Below are 14760 nucleotides of genomic sequence, written 5' to 3' on the forward strand. Positions count from 1 at the left end.
TTTCTCCTCCTCCACAAACATCGAGAGCTGCGAGATCGGGTAGTATAGCTCAGCACTGCAACGCACCGTAACACGCGCTTTCGATTTACTCTTCGACCGCAAAGCCGCAGTCTTTGCGGTCTCGAAGCATCGGCCAAAGGCCGGCCCGACTTCGCGTAAACCGTTCGGGCGCACACACGTTTTGTTTCGGGCAACGACCACACCCGCGCGATGGACTCGAGGCAGCCAGCACAACATCCGTTCTCGCGGAACGGCGCCTCACCTTTCAGCCGGCCGTCGTTTCCGTCGGCTTCCGGCCCATCAAACTCTCAGGCGCCGCCGTATCCACCTACGACCGCCGGCCCGTTCTCCGACGCGCACGCGCGAAAACCGTCCGATCCCTACTACGCTGCCTCCCGACAGTACGGTTCCGAACACGGCCCAGCACCGATGCCCACCTCAACACATTCCCGACATCAGAGCAACTCGTCGGTAACATCCGGGCCCACCATGACTCGCGGTATGCCGCCGCCTACCTCACCGCCCCAGCCTCAACACCAGCAAAGCCAAGGACCAAATCCCCATCAGATGAGTGGGCCTTATGGCATTCCGCAGCCGCGCCCGCCGCCTGTCTCGGTCGGACCGCCAACTACATTTCCTCGGGGACGCGAGCTACCTTCTCTGGACTCGCTCCCTCGTGCAGGCAGTTCCGGTAGCAGCATGTCGATATCGTCCATGCTGGGTGGCCCCCCAACAGCACGCGAGCCAGCTGCACCTTCTTCGTACCACCAAGCACCGGCATCGACTGCTCCTGGCCCTCCGTACAACCAACCCATCCACGCATCCCCTCGAACGACAGCCGCTGAGTATCCGGGATACCGGGGACCTCAGACCCCGGAACATCACAGGATCTACGAGAACCGGGACCCTAGAGCATCTACCGTCACATCGCCTCCCGCATACCATTCCACCCCTGAGCTACAACGGTATGGCACACCACAGGCGTATCCGCAGAGAGGTCCTCCATTGCCGCCGGGGGAACAAGCGAGAGAGCAGGGGCAGGCACGAATGGCTGGTGGCACAGCGCCTCCTGGACCGATGAGCCCGCCAAGACCGTACCCGAACGTCGGCCCGTCGCGCGCAGGCGACCCAGGCAGGGCCACGACCGAGATGTATACGCGCCGGGAGGAGCTACGGCCCTCGGAGGAGTACAACCCCGAGCGTCCTATCAGGGTGATGAAGTATGAAGACCAAAGGTACATGTCGGACAGAGAGCGGCAGGAGCTGGAGCGCCAGGAACGTGAACGCCAGGAACGTGAACGCCAGGAGCGGGAAATGGAGTTTCGCGAGAGAGAGCGACGTAATATGGGCATGTCCGGGGTTGAGCCAGCTCGGGCGCAAGAAATGCATCAACAGGAATATGCACGACTTATGGAGCAGCGCGCGCAGATGGAACAGCGGACACAGCAATACGGTCGCCCGCCAGACCCCAGAGATCAAAGTCACTGGCCAAGGCCGGGCTACGAGGCGGGACGGGCTCCTTATGACCCTGCTATGCAACCTTCGAGGCCTCAAGAGTATCCGCCAAATACAGGGCCTCAGTATAACGGACCACATCCATATACATCCGGTCCAGGCGACCGCCATCATGCGCATCCACAGCTTCACCAGCATCATCAACACAGCCTTCCTCCCCCGGGCCCGGCACACGCCCAAGTGTACGAGTCCCCGGACCGGCAGCGCATGAGCGTAATGCATATGGACAGACCCCAGCAACAGCAGGCGACTGTGCGTCCACGAGATGACTCCGCCGTCCCCCCTCCGTCCGTCGCCTACGGTGGCATAGGACCTTCGATATACGAGCCACCACGGAACCGAAGCATCGAGGAGATCGGTACACCGCACGGTCACCAGCGGAGCTTGCTTTCGGTTCAGGAGATGAACCGCAAAGGCCGGATCTCTCCGCTTCCGCAAGCCGTGCAGGGGGCTCAGCCACAGCTCGCCGGCCCTACCGGTGAACCGGGCATCAAGAGTGAATTTGGTCGCATGTTCTCCGGTATAGGAACCGGAGTCGGCACGCTCTCAAGCCCTGTCCCGGCAGGCGCCCAGCTCGCATACGGTTCTGCCGGATTGCTCCGCCGCGATGACTTAGATAACGCCCCTCAAGAGGTGCCAGTAGAAGTGGTAAAAGCAACCGGGCGGGGGAAGCGGAAGAAGCTGAAAGAGGAGGACGATGAGAGCAGCACCGGACGGCTGACCCCAGTAGGAGGCCGAGCGAAGAAGGCAAAGCCGCACCCGCACCACCATCACCAGTATGTTCTGCTCCTTGCTTGTAGCTCGCGGTTGAGGTCTCTAACACGACATAGCCATCACCATCACCACCATCATCATAATCTAGAGCAAGTCGCATCCCCCGCACTTGCCGGCGGGACCCCGTTCAGAAACCTCAAGGGCTCCACACCAGTTCCTTCAACATCGGGCCTTGCCAAAGATCTACCACAGAACCATCCTCCGCAGCACCATCATCATCACCATCACCATCACGCTCCCATTCGGTCCACCCAGTCAAGTGCCAGGGCTGCCCCGCCGGCCCGGAGTCCGTCGCCGGTGATTCTGCCGAAGCCGAAACAGATCGTCACCTCCAAGGCAGTCCTCGAGAGCGTGGCTGACCGGCCGCGAACCCACCTCGGCGATGTCGTGTACGAGCCAGTTCTGAAGCGAGCGCGCTTACAAGATCCACGTACCGGACGCCCGCCCCGCAGCGGTTACAAATCCAGTCCAAAACCGCTGCCATGGGACCTAATCGAGGGCAAGGAGAACTGCACATTGACGATGAAGATCGGCAAGGAACATCTGACTCGGGATGCGCGCGAAGAAATCACATCGAGACGTGCGCTCTGGGGTACGGATGTGTACACAGACGACTCGGACGTGATCGCGGCTTGCATCCACGCAGGCTGGATCAGGGGCGAGTGGCCCGAGGACGTGGATGTAAGCATGTTGGGCCTTGACGAGGGGTACAGCGTGTCGGACGTACCGCGCTTGTTGAGCGGCCAACGAAACGGCGCCAAGGACAACAACAAATCTGGGCGCATGCAGCAGCAACCGGGACCCAATGCGGTCCTAACCGAACCGCCCAAGACCGGGCCGATGCCGGTGCCTGAAAACCGTGATCTCCACGTAACGCTGCTAATTTTGCCGCGGCTGGAGAAATACTCGTCGAGCACCCGGTTCGGTATCAAGTCCCGCGAATTCGGCGGCTTCGTCGGCGGGGAGAATGGCGAGCCCCGCCAACGCGTCGTCCATGACGGGATCAGTTTCATGATTATTGGCCTCCGGTGGGTCACGAACGGGGCCAAGCTGCAAGGACAGTACCGGGGCAAGGCCAGGCGGGAGAGGATACGCAAGGCGCTAGCCGAGATTGAGATGGCGCCGGCGTGGATCAGCCGGCCTTCCGTTGGGAATAGTGAGGAGGGGCAGAGCCGAGAGATCTCCCCAGGTTGGTGGAAGCAGCAGAGCGTGAGCAAGCCGCCTAGTGAGGGGGATAAAGAGAATAGGAGTCGGCGCGTGTCGCCGGAGGAGGGGGAGCACCAGCAGCAGCACCAGCAGGAGGACCAACAGGAGGACCAGCGGGACCAGCAGGTGGAGGCCGAGAAGAACCAAGAGCAAAGCAGTCGGCAGCAAGCCGACGGGAAAGGGGAAGTGGAAGATACAGTCGAGACCCGGAAAGATACCGAGCCCGCCAGTGCCGAGAAGCAATCGGAGGGAGCTCAGGCGCAAAATCTCGCTGAAGAGAGCGGGCCTTCGGAGACGCAGACCAACAATAGCGCGGTCGCGGACAAACCCGAAACGGAGCCAGAGCTGGCGAAGGGTGGGTCGGAGAGCGTGGGCCACGAGATGGCTCAGCCGGAGAAGGTTACTGAGGCTTGAGAGTAGTGCTGGCGTCCCAATCTTCTCGGTTGATGCATGTGTTCCGCGTTTCATTTTATGGCATTAAGCATGTGTCGCCCAACAGTCATAGGTATAGATTGGGTTGCACAGCGCTGCGAGGGTACAAGATGATAACAGTATAGCGCATACATACAAACTTACAAACTCCCCGCACCCGGATAGGACTCTGTCAATGCCTGAGTTCCCCGTCCCAGCGCCTAGGTTTCTTTGAGGTGACGACACTGAGCAACTCACCCCCTAGTACCGGCTAGTTGCTGGCGACATGTCGGAGAATCGTGCCATTGTATCCTGCGTGGCCTGTGACACGAGAGGGGCGTTCCATACCCAGGTAGTCCATTCCATTTCAGACCAGGCAGAAGCCCCATCCACCTTTGATCATGACGCTCAATCAACCACTCCCCTCTCCCGTGTTCCCATATCCACCCAGTCCATAGCCCATCCCACCTCCTTCCTTTCGAAGACATACAGCCCCGGGTATGCCTCTGTATTGTGCATCTCATATCACAGATCTAGACGTCCTCAAGCGCTTCGGAGCTGGTGTTCCGTTCCACCGAACAGACCCGGCTTCCATCACCACACCTACCACCCGCAAATCCTCAACTCACAAACTACCCCCTCACCTCCTCCCTATCAGAGGGAAGGAAGGCAGATGAAGCAGATTCAAAAGTCGGTAACCCGCCCGTTATAACTCCAATCCCCCTCCCCGCCCCAGCGCAACGGCTCATTCTTCGGCCCGCCCACCTCACCCGTGCGCGGGTTCTTGTCGCCCTCGAACTCGGGCGGCGCGCCCTTTCTCACCCCGCCGCTGAATGTTCCCGGGCTCACTCCTCCTCCCGCCTGTCCCTGTCCCTGTCCCTGCGCTTGGGTTGTTGATGTTGATGTCGATGATGGTGATGATGATGACGGCATAGAAACATGCCGCGACACATTAGTCGTCAGCGGCGCAGACTCGGCCTGCTCGGCGGCGGGGACTGCGGCGGTGTGTGAGGAGAGAGCGGCCTCGGCGACGCGCTGGAGGCGCTCGAACTCGGCCTGTTGGTCGGCGGGCAGGCGTGGTGGGGCGGGGGCGTTTTGGAGGAAGGAAGAGGAGGAGGAGGAGGAGGAGGCTAGTCGTCGCGGGGCGGTAATTATTGTGGCTGTTGTTTGGGGCTGGATGCGCCTCGGAGAGGAGCGGGTGAGGATGATGGATGTGCGGAGGAGGCGGGACATGGCGAAAGGCAGGCTTTGTGTTGGTGCTGTTGGCACGGAGATCTCCTTTCTCTTGAAAAGATTTTGTTGGGTCTTTTGGTAGATGATTAAGGAGTTGTGCTTGTTCGAGGTTTGGTGGTGAGTTGGCGATGCTGCTTCTTGAGGCGTCGAGGTGATTTGACTGGTCGTGGCGCGGAAGGCCGGAGCAAAGTCGGACGAAAATGCAACGGTGTCCGAGGTGGACCGTGGTGCGCTCCCGTCCGCCGCTCCCGTGGAAATGTGGGTCCGGCAAAGCAATGCAGATCGAAAGCACTCCACAATCGCCCCATCACTTCGCTTCTTTCGTGCCTCTGACTCTCACCCCGCCAGTGACCGCCTTCCAGCTTCTTCAGATTAAAGCCGCTGCTAGGAGCCGCCGCAGCTTTTGGGGCATTAGCGTGAGCTCACTATGTGCATATCAGGCCCTCTACGCTGATTGTGATCATATCTCCATCAACTGGCCGGTTACCGCGCGCGGACGAAACGAGTGTTGATTGACTTTTGGCATTTGCTAGGTACATCACCATCAAGAAATCATAACTTTGTGCCAACATCAAGTTGAGTCCTTCGCTTTCACCTAGCTAGGGTCTTAGCAACGCCCGGTAGGCGCCGATTCAGAACCCTCAGTTACCCAACCCGATTTATTTAGTGAGAGCCACAATCCCCGTCGGCCTACTCCCCGCAGTTGTTGCTGGTCTGGCAGACGTTGTTGGAGCCGACCACACCACAGCAGTACAGGCCGCCGCAGCACTGTCTGCCGAGGACTGCGCTGGCTTTCTTGTTGCACTGTTGGAGGTTGCCGACGCATTGGCGCTGAAATCCTGCGTTAACTCGTGTTGTCCAACTACACCTACACGGAAGCAATGGCCTGGGGAGGACAAGATGGGAACATGGAAACATACCTCCTCAAGAAGAGGGCTGGCAGTGGCCAGGGCGGCGAAGGTGAGGGCGATCAGCTTGGTGAGTTGCATGGTGGCGGTGGGTATTGGATATGAGATGTCTGACTGTTCTTTGAGAACTGTTGGGAAGGGTAGAAGTCTGAGGTCTGAGGTCTGAGGTCTGAGGTCTGAGGTCTGAGGTCTGTTGTCTCTGAGGACGCATCGAGGCCTATTTGTGGTTCTGAGGAGACGTAAGAGCCGGTCTCTTCAGCAACCCCATCCATCAGAAAGATCCTTACATGCCTAGACATCTGAGGTCTCTTCTAGGTTCACAATCCTCCAAACACGTAAGGCGCCATAAGACCGAGTGATCTGCAGCTGTCGTAGACCGTGGTTGGCGGTCTCGCGATCTTCCGATTCCTGCTGTATATTTCCCTAGTCCCCTCTTCTTACGGCTACGTCAGACATTGGACACAACATGCAGTTGTGGAGAAACGGCACTCAAGGTGGATGACATTTCTAAATTGAAAAGATGTCGGCTAACGAATGGGCGTCGAGGCTGTCCATATGCCGAGAGGCACAGGCGCTGTGCAAGTATACGCGAGCTTACGTTGGAATACTCTGCTCCACAACGGGGCTGATGAGCGCGTAGCGGGCGAAGCGTTCTTGGAGCTGCTATGTTCGCTGGAGCCGAGTCACGCTACACTTTTGTAGATCTTATACTATATAGGTCGCAGGAGTTCCTGTGACAACATGACCCCGCCCGTGGCTAATAACTACCTATGTATTGTGTCGTATACTAGGAAACGTGGAACAAGCACTCCCGACTTACTAGGCACTCAGTTCTGAGTTTTCTGACTCCATATCAGATATCCCTGAAAATTTTGAACTGCTACTTCAATTCGGATCGATCCAATGTCTCGGTGGCTTCCAAGACCCAGGACGGACTTGTGCTGCCGGTGGTCACAGTGCAAGAGTGTCATCCATTTTCCACTAATGCAGTCATCTTCCAGAATGTTTTGTGGTAAGATCGACGATCTAGACACCGGTTTTCAGTGTTGCTATGTTCAAGGTGTAAACTCTGATGTTGTCATTCTCCCTATTGCGCACACAACCGGCAAAGGTCTAGTATTCCTAGGGGGAAAATATAATCTGAGATACCTCCGTTGCTCTTCGTAGTGAATGTCCAATGTGTTAAATGGCACCTTGGCAGCTGCGGCAAACTGGGTCACACGCTGACGCCTGGATCTAAGCAAGGTCTGGTCGAACATCTGATTTGGCGTTATGCGAATTAGGGTGCTAGTGGTGGGGAGATCCTGTCGTTACATTGCCACCCTCAATGCACTGGTGATAGGTTTGCGAGAGCTTTCCCAAAGGTCTCGGGGCTTGACGGTCCAGTAGCCAGGCGAAAGTCGTCTATCGAGCTAGTAATCTGTGTCTCCACGAATATTTTGCTCTTCCGTCCCTCAAGTCCTCGGTATGCCATCCAGAATCCTAGCAACTGCATCCTCTTAGCTTCTGCGGAACCATCTCCTCCATTACGGCTGTTCACGGGATGGCACGTTTAACTTCATTTCCCGAATGTCAATCCACAAACTCGGTGCGAGGCTCGTGCACTCGCCCGCGTCTCTCGATTGAGTTTCCACTGAAAGCTGATGTCGCATCTGGTACTGGAAGGCAGATACCGAACCCTAGTAGAGCCCGATGTTGAAGGTGCACTTCACCGGCGCAGCTTTACCGATGGTACCGTCGGATTAGTACCGACAATTGTGGAAAACCGGTACCTGACGCTTGTGAGATGTATTGACACTCCTCCACCGACTCCACCTCTTCCCCCCCAGGACATTTCCTACGTAACCCGTGCACTTTGTCGATACCAGGCCGTCCGTCCTACCACGTTCGGCTCACCATGACGCCCGGTGGCCATTCCCAGACCTCGCCAATGAAAGCTGATTACCGGAGCACTCACTCAGGCCGAGGATGTTCAGCTGCGGGCTGCAGCCTGCAGGCCTCTGCCCCAGGTAGCCCTGTAGCACTCCCATAATGCAACCATGAAGCTGGTAGCGCCAGTAAACAGCGCAATCATCTGTCCCGTGCTTTCTCGAATGCTAGGAGTCCGAAGGTCGTTGGCTTGGATCATCCTCTCGGCCGACACTATCGCAACAACCGGCCCAACCAGGTTAACGAGGGCGAAGTGAATCGCTTGCAAAAGGAACATAACAATGTCCCAAACATACCAACCGTGGGGCGAGGCAGTCTGGGTCGTAATAATGCCGAGAAACTGATGATTGTCGTTGGGCCGATGCAGGTGCTAAGATCCAAGCAAAGACCAATTCCGGACCGGAAATCACACCCCTTTTGAGGCTCTTCAGGTGCATGAGTAGAATCAGCGTGAAGATGGCTCCGCCGATCGACGAGACAATCGCCGCCGCAGTGGCCCAGCTTCGACTACGAAGAGGGAAAACGAATACAATGGCCGCTCTCTCAGGACAAGTGGTCCTGAGAGTGCAGTTGATGCCGACCTGCCAGAACCATGCGCCGAAGAGCGTGTACACCGCGAAGAGTACGTTTTGAAACACCAGAGGGGAATCCGGGTGGAGTGTATAGACTGCTGTTTTCTCACTTATATCGAAGATTCTTGGCCTTGCTTTCACACTGACTGCGTTCCCTTGTCCAACGAACCTCTCCACACGAACGAGATTGTAGGACTCCGCGTAGAGTAAAACGACAGTCAGATAGTAGGATAGAAGATAATCGGTGGATAGGGCAGAGCCATCCATAATATGGATTGAACTCAGCAAGTGGCAAGGCTCCGCAGCGGATGTTATTAGCGGTTCTTACTGCATTGACTCTTGGCCAGGAGCCGAGTTGACGTAAAATGAAGCCGGATGCCCATAGCAGATAAAGGCCGATCCGGAACCCCCCGGCCGTAAATATCGCCGTCTCCAAGGTTCGCACAAGCACCGGATGGGGAAGCCTACGGACTTGGATGACAGCTGAAAAGGGCTGCGTCTATACGTACTAGTAGTTTTCGGATAAACTGTCATCAGCTCGAGTGATGAAACCGAAGAGTTCAGGGAGGCGTCCTGTAGGCTTCATTATGGCGGAGTGTTTGGGTTCCCAGCCATCGCATTAAGTTACCCATGGAAGGGAGGTGCCAGAATGAGAAACTAAGTCCAAACAAGTCCCCCTGGCCTTAGCTGTTGTCATTGACCCTAACCCTGTAAACAAAGGCACAAAAGCTGGAGGTGGGGCCTTCTTCAAGAGCCAAGATGATCCTCGATTGGTTTTCAATGCCGTCGTCGTCGGGTGCCAACAACAACACTTTGATTCCAAGAGGTACGCTCTTCTTTTCGTCTTACCACTCATGACTCAGTAGGCGATTGAAAAGCCGCTGAGATGATTTTCGGTATGTTCACGAAGTCTCCGCGACCGTTGAACTCCACACCGTGCCGTCTAGCCATCGCATGCATTGCCATGCACGTGGTGGTGGACCCAGTGGCCGTGGATTGAGCCAGCCACCAGCAGACACGATGGGGTTTCCCGACTCCTTCTCGAGTCCTTGGTCATAGCCAGCACAATACCGCCACGCTGGAGCCCGACCGACTGGAGCTGAGGCCTGGATGACGTTGGCACGAGTCTGTCTTTGGCAATGGGCATCGCGACCATCTCACGGAAGGGGGCCGCGTCTCCAGTCTGCGCTACAAGGGCCAAATTTGCACGCAATCTCCATGCCTGAAAGGCTGTTACGTGGGTCGTGCCGATGACCTCCCAGACCAATGAGCAGTTCTACGGTTGCACCAACCATGAGTGCAGGAGCCTTGGTCATGCAGTGGGTGCGGCTAGCCCCGCGTTACACAGTACATACCTACAAGCGGCGGAGCATGTGAGGATCGTGATGAGCCCCATCTGCAGCGACTCCAGGATTCGGGCTCGAGCCTTGTTCACAACCATCCGGCAAAACTCGCCATTGAACTTGCCGGGCCGATATCGTGCTCCGAAAACTAGACGCCGCCGAACGAGAAGCGGCAAAGGCAGGCCCGAGCGAGAGCGGAGTTGATGCCACCGCATGGGAGAGAACAGACTTGGCACCCGACGTTAGCGAAGCGGCCCCGCACTCCACGGATGAACCTCTAACGGTTACCAACCACCGAAAACGGTCGACCATGGAGGACGGCTACTATGACGATGCTGAGGAACCCTACACCGTGCCGACCGCGCCCGCCTTTGCTCTCACGCCCTTGAACCCTGCCGCGCGGAAAGTGGTCGGCCATGCCAACAACAGCCACCTGCGCTGCCAGTCCCACGATACCATTGGTCTGTGGGTAGACCTCTCGGATCCCGATAAGATCTTCACCCTCGGGCGAAGAGATACCGACATACACTTGCCAGACAAGACGTCAAGCAGTAAAGGCTCGCCTTGCATCTCAGACCTCCACGCCTCGTTCCAGGTAGTGCTCGAGACGGGCGCTGTCTTGCTGTTCGACCACTCGGGAAATGGCACCGTCGAGCCACTGCCGCGCGACCAGCACTACACGGTCAAGTTCCGCTCCAACGCCAAATCCGTTCTTGTCGCTCGAGGCATCAACTCCCGCATCGCCTTTGGCAAAGATCAGTGGTACCAGTTCGAGATCCAATGGCACTCGGACGGGCTATATCGGTTCCCGAAGCACGATCCATACACCATGGGCCCGAGAAACTCACGACACAAGAAGTACCTTCTCGGAGAGCAAGTGGGTGCGGGCTCGTACGGTACTGTGTGGTGGGCATTAGATGCCACGAATGGGAAGATCATAGCGGTCAAAAGGTTCCATAAGCTAGCCGGGAAGAATCTCGAGTTTGCGACCAGAGAGATGACCAACCTGTTCAAGATCAACAGAGACGACTCGATAAAACACGTGAGTTATGTTTTGATGTCTTCTCGTTCGCCACGCAGCCTGCTCACCGTCTCCCTTTTTCCCAGGAACACATTCTGAAAATCCTCGACTGCGCCGGCGGCGGGAAGGGTGACGACTGGGGCGAGATCTTCATGCCACTGATGCAGGGTAATCTGAAGACACTGGTCGAGAAGGCAGCCGTGCCGGACGAACGTCTGTCCGATATCGTCCTGCGACAGATGCTCCTGGCCCTGCAGTGCATCGCAGAGCACAAGATCATCCACCGCGACGTCAAGCCCGAAAACATCCTCTGGGAGTACGACGAGACCGGCAACTATCGATTCTGCCTGGGCGACTTTGGCCTGTCGAATGATCCGAGCCTAGCGAGGACGGCGGCGGGCACCGAGCCCTTCATGGCGCCCGAAGTCTTCCACCGGCAGAAGCAAACCACCAAGGTGGACATCTGGTCGCTCTTCGCCACCATCGTCTGGACGCGAACTCCCGAGTTCCGACGGCAATGCTCGCAGCTGCACGCCCCCGACCTCCACGCGTGGCTTGTTCAGTTCTCGAAGCTGGAGCAGTACGCAAACATACGGGGGATGGCAAGCTGGGAACCCAAGAAGCGGCCGTCGGCAAAGAAGCAGCTTGCCATCCTCGACGGCCAGGTGGAAGACTACAGGAGCACGGGAAGCTACGCGGGCAACAGCGAGGACGAGGCTGGCGAGGACCTAAACGCTCGGTTTGCCAACGGTCTGAGCCTACAGGACCCGCCCGGGTTGACGTACGCATCCGGCAGCTCCGACGCAGTCACGTCGCCGGAGCTCGCCTACTACGAGCCCTATGCCAGCGGGATCTTGGAGGACTATTATGGCGCCCAGGCCGGGCCGAGCAAGAGATACATGCCGCCGTCTCCCAATCCGGCGGATGCTCCGAGACAAGGGGTATGGTTCCCGATCACCTCGTGCTTACTGCATAACCTGCTTTCGTTCGTAGTGCTGACCGACTGGCGGATTCAGGCATGGGTCATGCCCTACGAGCCTCCCTACGGGCCGCCCGACGGCTCCGAGGGCAGCGGGACGGCCGTGCCAGACACATGGACGGCCACTGCTCCCACAGTCAACGGTGATGACGAATCGGCGGACGGTGAGCCGTCGGGAAGACATAAAGGGAAGAGCAAGGTCTAAAACATCCGCGTCCCTTGCATTTAACGTTTAGCATCTGTTTGCGCATCCCATCTCGACAGTCACGGCGAAGCATCGGACTCTTCCTTTTCGCGCATCTTTTAACGCTCGACTGTGTCTCTGGCGCATCTCAGCTACGGCAGGGTTACAGCATTGCAGCTAGACTTGAAGCAGATCCAGGAGGACGAAATACTCGAATACGTTTTTGTGTTGGTTCAGAGAGCCTACAGGATCCAGGTCATGTTACGACAGAGAAGACTGCCGCTCCGCCAAAGGATGCATGAAGTCAGTCAGGGTCTCAGGGGTCAACACTTGGGGGTATTGGCGTGGTTGGTTCAGATTGGTCGATCGTCGCACGGAGGGTGACCAGAACGGACCCCCTGAGAGGGACCCGAGGATAAATTGTGTATGTCGCTACGTTCTATATGATGAAGAAGCGCGGCTCTAGCCAGTGTTCCTGGTGGTTATGTTTCTGCTCACATTAGAGTTTTCACATGGCATTTCTCCTCTCTCCCTTCCGAGTCCTTACTACTGGTACTGAGACAGACGGGACCGACACGATCAGTGTAGGGAACGGTGCCGCCTACAAGACGAGACCACACCCGGCCAAGCCAGTGAACAGGCAGTAATCGTTCCAGAAAGGACAGCAACGAGGACAAAGCAGTCAAGGCAACCGGGCTGTACGCGGAGATACGAGGCTGGACCGGAGCGGGTCGGGATCTGCCCCACAAAAGGAAGAGTGGGGGAGAAGCCGACAGCGGATCCGAGTACTCGGGCACGGAAGGGGCCGAAAGTTTCTCGTTCTCCTCCACGTGGTTGACTCGGGTGTGACCAGTGCTAAGCTGTCAGCCGCCGATATAAGTCTCTCTCGTTGGCGACTCTTCCTCCTTCCCGTTCTCAGCATTATCATCCATCCACCTACCGTACTCCCCCACCCGACGCGGGTGTAAGAGCTTCCTTCTGCTTACCTGGCACTTAAACCCCCAAGGTACTCAACCAAACCAAACCAACCCAAACCAAACCAAACCAGAACCACCTCCTTCACCTTCTCCATCCATCCACCCACCCATCCACAATATGCCACCCTTCCCCAACCCCCGCCAGCTATGCTCAACCCTCCTCGCCGAATCCGGCCTCCCCAGCGTGTCCGCCACCGGCCGGGACGCCATCCTGATTCTCCTCTCCCGCGCGTGCCGCATGTTCGCCTACGGCGCCAGCTCGCTCGTCCTCGCCCTCTTCTTCGCCTCGCTCGGCATCCCAGACGCCCGCATCGGCCTGTTCATGACCCTCACACTGGCGGGGGACGTGGTCCTGAGCCTGCTATGCGCGATGATCGCGGACCGCGTCGGCAGGCGGCGCATGCTGCTCCTCGGGTCGTGTCTGATGATCCTCTCCGGGTTGACGTTCGCCTTGAGCGAGGCCTTCTGGGTGCTGCTGGGCGCGGCCGTCGTTGGGGTCGTCAGTGCCACGGGCGGCGACTTTGGGCCCTTCCGGGCGGTCGAGGAGAGCATCCTCAGCGAGCTGGCCGGGCCGGAGACGAGGCCGGATGTGTTAAGCTGGTATGTCACGCTCGCGAGTCTGGGGTCGGCCGTGGGCACCGAGATGAGCGGGAGGATTGTGGAGGGGTTGGGGCGGAGGGAGGGCTGGACGCTGGTAGATGCGTATCATGGCTGTTTTGCGCTGTATGCGGTTATGGGCGCGGTCAATTTGGCGTGTGCTGCAATGTTGTCGGAGAGATGTGAGTTGAGGGTCAGAGGGGGAGAGACGGCGCCGCTTCTTGAGGAGGTCCAGGAGGAGGAGGAGGACGAGCTTGGACGGGTGGAGCGAAAGAACAAGAAGGAGGCACGAACGAGCTGGGTCGCGCAGATCTCCCGCGAGACGCTCTCGGTGGTGGCGGTGCTCTGGTTCCTGCTCATGGTGGACTCGCTGGCCGACGGCATGGCCAACATGTCGCTGACGACCTACTACATGGACCGCAAATTCGCGCGGCTCCCGAAGTCGGCGCTGGGCGACATCGTCTCGGCGGCCTACTTCCTGTCGGCGCTCTCCAGCATCTTTGCGGGGCCCCTGGCGCGACACATCGGGCTGGTCAACACCATGGTCTTCACGCACATCCCCTCGTCGACGGCCGTGTTGCTGTTTCCGCTGGCCCGGAACGTCCCGCTCACCTTCGCGCTGCTGCTGCTGCGCGTCGGGCTCAACAACATGGACCAGGCGCCGCGGGCCGCGCTGATTGCCGCCGTGGTGCGCCCGGAAGAGCGCACGGCCGTCATGGGCATCACCGGCATGCTGCGCACGCTCGCCTCAACCACGGGGCCGAGCATCACGGGCGTCTTGGCGGGCAGCGACCGGTTCTGGATCGCCTTCGTCGTGGCTGGCGGGCTGAGGCTGGCGTACGATGTCGGGCTGTTTGCGCTGTTCATCAACATCAAGTTGCATAAGCATGAGGCGGGGGTGGAGGCAGATGAGGTGTCAGAGGAGACGTCGCCAGAAAGAGAGACGGAGCAACCTGAGCCATGACAAGAGTACGAGGCAAAAGAGTGTTAATGAAGGCAAGTCGAAAGAAAAGGTGTTGAGGGGGGAACAATCTATAACTAGTAGACTCTAATAATGAAGACACATGACCTGGTTTTTATGTTTATGCACTTTAGGCTCTCTTCCTTTCGA

The 14760-nt window shown here is 57.9% G+C and overlaps 5 protein-coding genes across 5 annotated transcripts; 3 read left to right on the forward strand and 2 right to left on the reverse strand.

The window, feature by feature from the left end:
* Window positions 1-699: 699 nt before the first annotated feature.
* Window positions 700-3909, forward strand: B0T15DRAFT_495223 (histone deacetylation protein Rxt3-domain-containing protein; the record flags this gene model as incomplete). The annotated part of the gene is made up of 2 exons (XM_062867084.1): window positions 700-2291; window positions 2346-3909. The coding sequence occupies 2 exons, from the start codon at window positions 700-702 to the stop codon at window positions 3907-3909; spliced, it is 3156 nt and encodes a 1051-aa protein (XP_062720566.1).
* Window positions 3910-4510: 601 nt separating this feature from the next.
* On the reverse strand, window positions 4511-5311 carry B0T15DRAFT_253116 (uncharacterized protein). The gene has a single exon (XM_062863207.1). It carries the CDS (start codon window positions 5137-5139, stop codon window positions 4591-4593), a length of 549 nt encoding a protein of 182 aa, XP_062720567.1. The 5' UTR covers window positions 5140-5311; the 3' UTR covers window positions 4511-4590.
* A 518-nt stretch (window positions 5312-5829) lies between these two features.
* On the reverse strand, window positions 5830-6128 carry B0T15DRAFT_495225 (uncharacterized protein; the record flags this gene model as incomplete). Its single annotated transcript, XM_062867085.1, has 2 exons — window positions 5830-5970; window positions 6060-6128. 2 exons carry the CDS (start codon window positions 6126-6128, stop codon window positions 5830-5832), a joined length of 210 nt encoding a protein of 69 aa, XP_062720568.1.
* A 3825-nt stretch (window positions 6129-9953) lies between these two features.
* B0T15DRAFT_253167 (kinase-like domain-containing protein) lies at window positions 9954-12235 on the forward strand. The gene is made up of 3 exons (XM_062863209.1): window positions 9954-10933; window positions 10999-11853; window positions 11929-12235. The coding sequence occupies exons 1-3, from the start codon at window positions 10202-10204 to the stop codon at window positions 12094-12096; spliced, it is 1755 nt and encodes a 584-aa protein (XP_062720569.1). The 5' UTR covers window positions 9954-10201; the 3' UTR covers window positions 12097-12235.
* A 620-nt stretch (window positions 12236-12855) lies between these two features.
* B0T15DRAFT_253185 (major facilitator superfamily domain-containing protein) lies at window positions 12856-14655 on the forward strand. Its single transcript, XM_062863210.1, has one exon. It carries the CDS (start codon window positions 13171-13173, stop codon window positions 14611-14613), a length of 1443 nt encoding a protein of 480 aa, XP_062720570.1. The 5' UTR covers window positions 12856-13170; the 3' UTR covers window positions 14614-14655.
* Window positions 14656-14760: the final 105 nt, after the last annotated feature.

This window comes from Chaetomium strumarium, assembly GCF_033439665.1.
Source record: "Chaetomium strumarium strain CBS 333.67 chromosome Unknown B0T15scaffold_5, whole genome shotgun sequence".
NCBI classification, from domain to species: domain Eukaryota; kingdom Fungi; phylum Ascomycota; class Sordariomycetes; order Sordariales; family Chaetomiaceae; genus Chaetomium; species Chaetomium strumarium.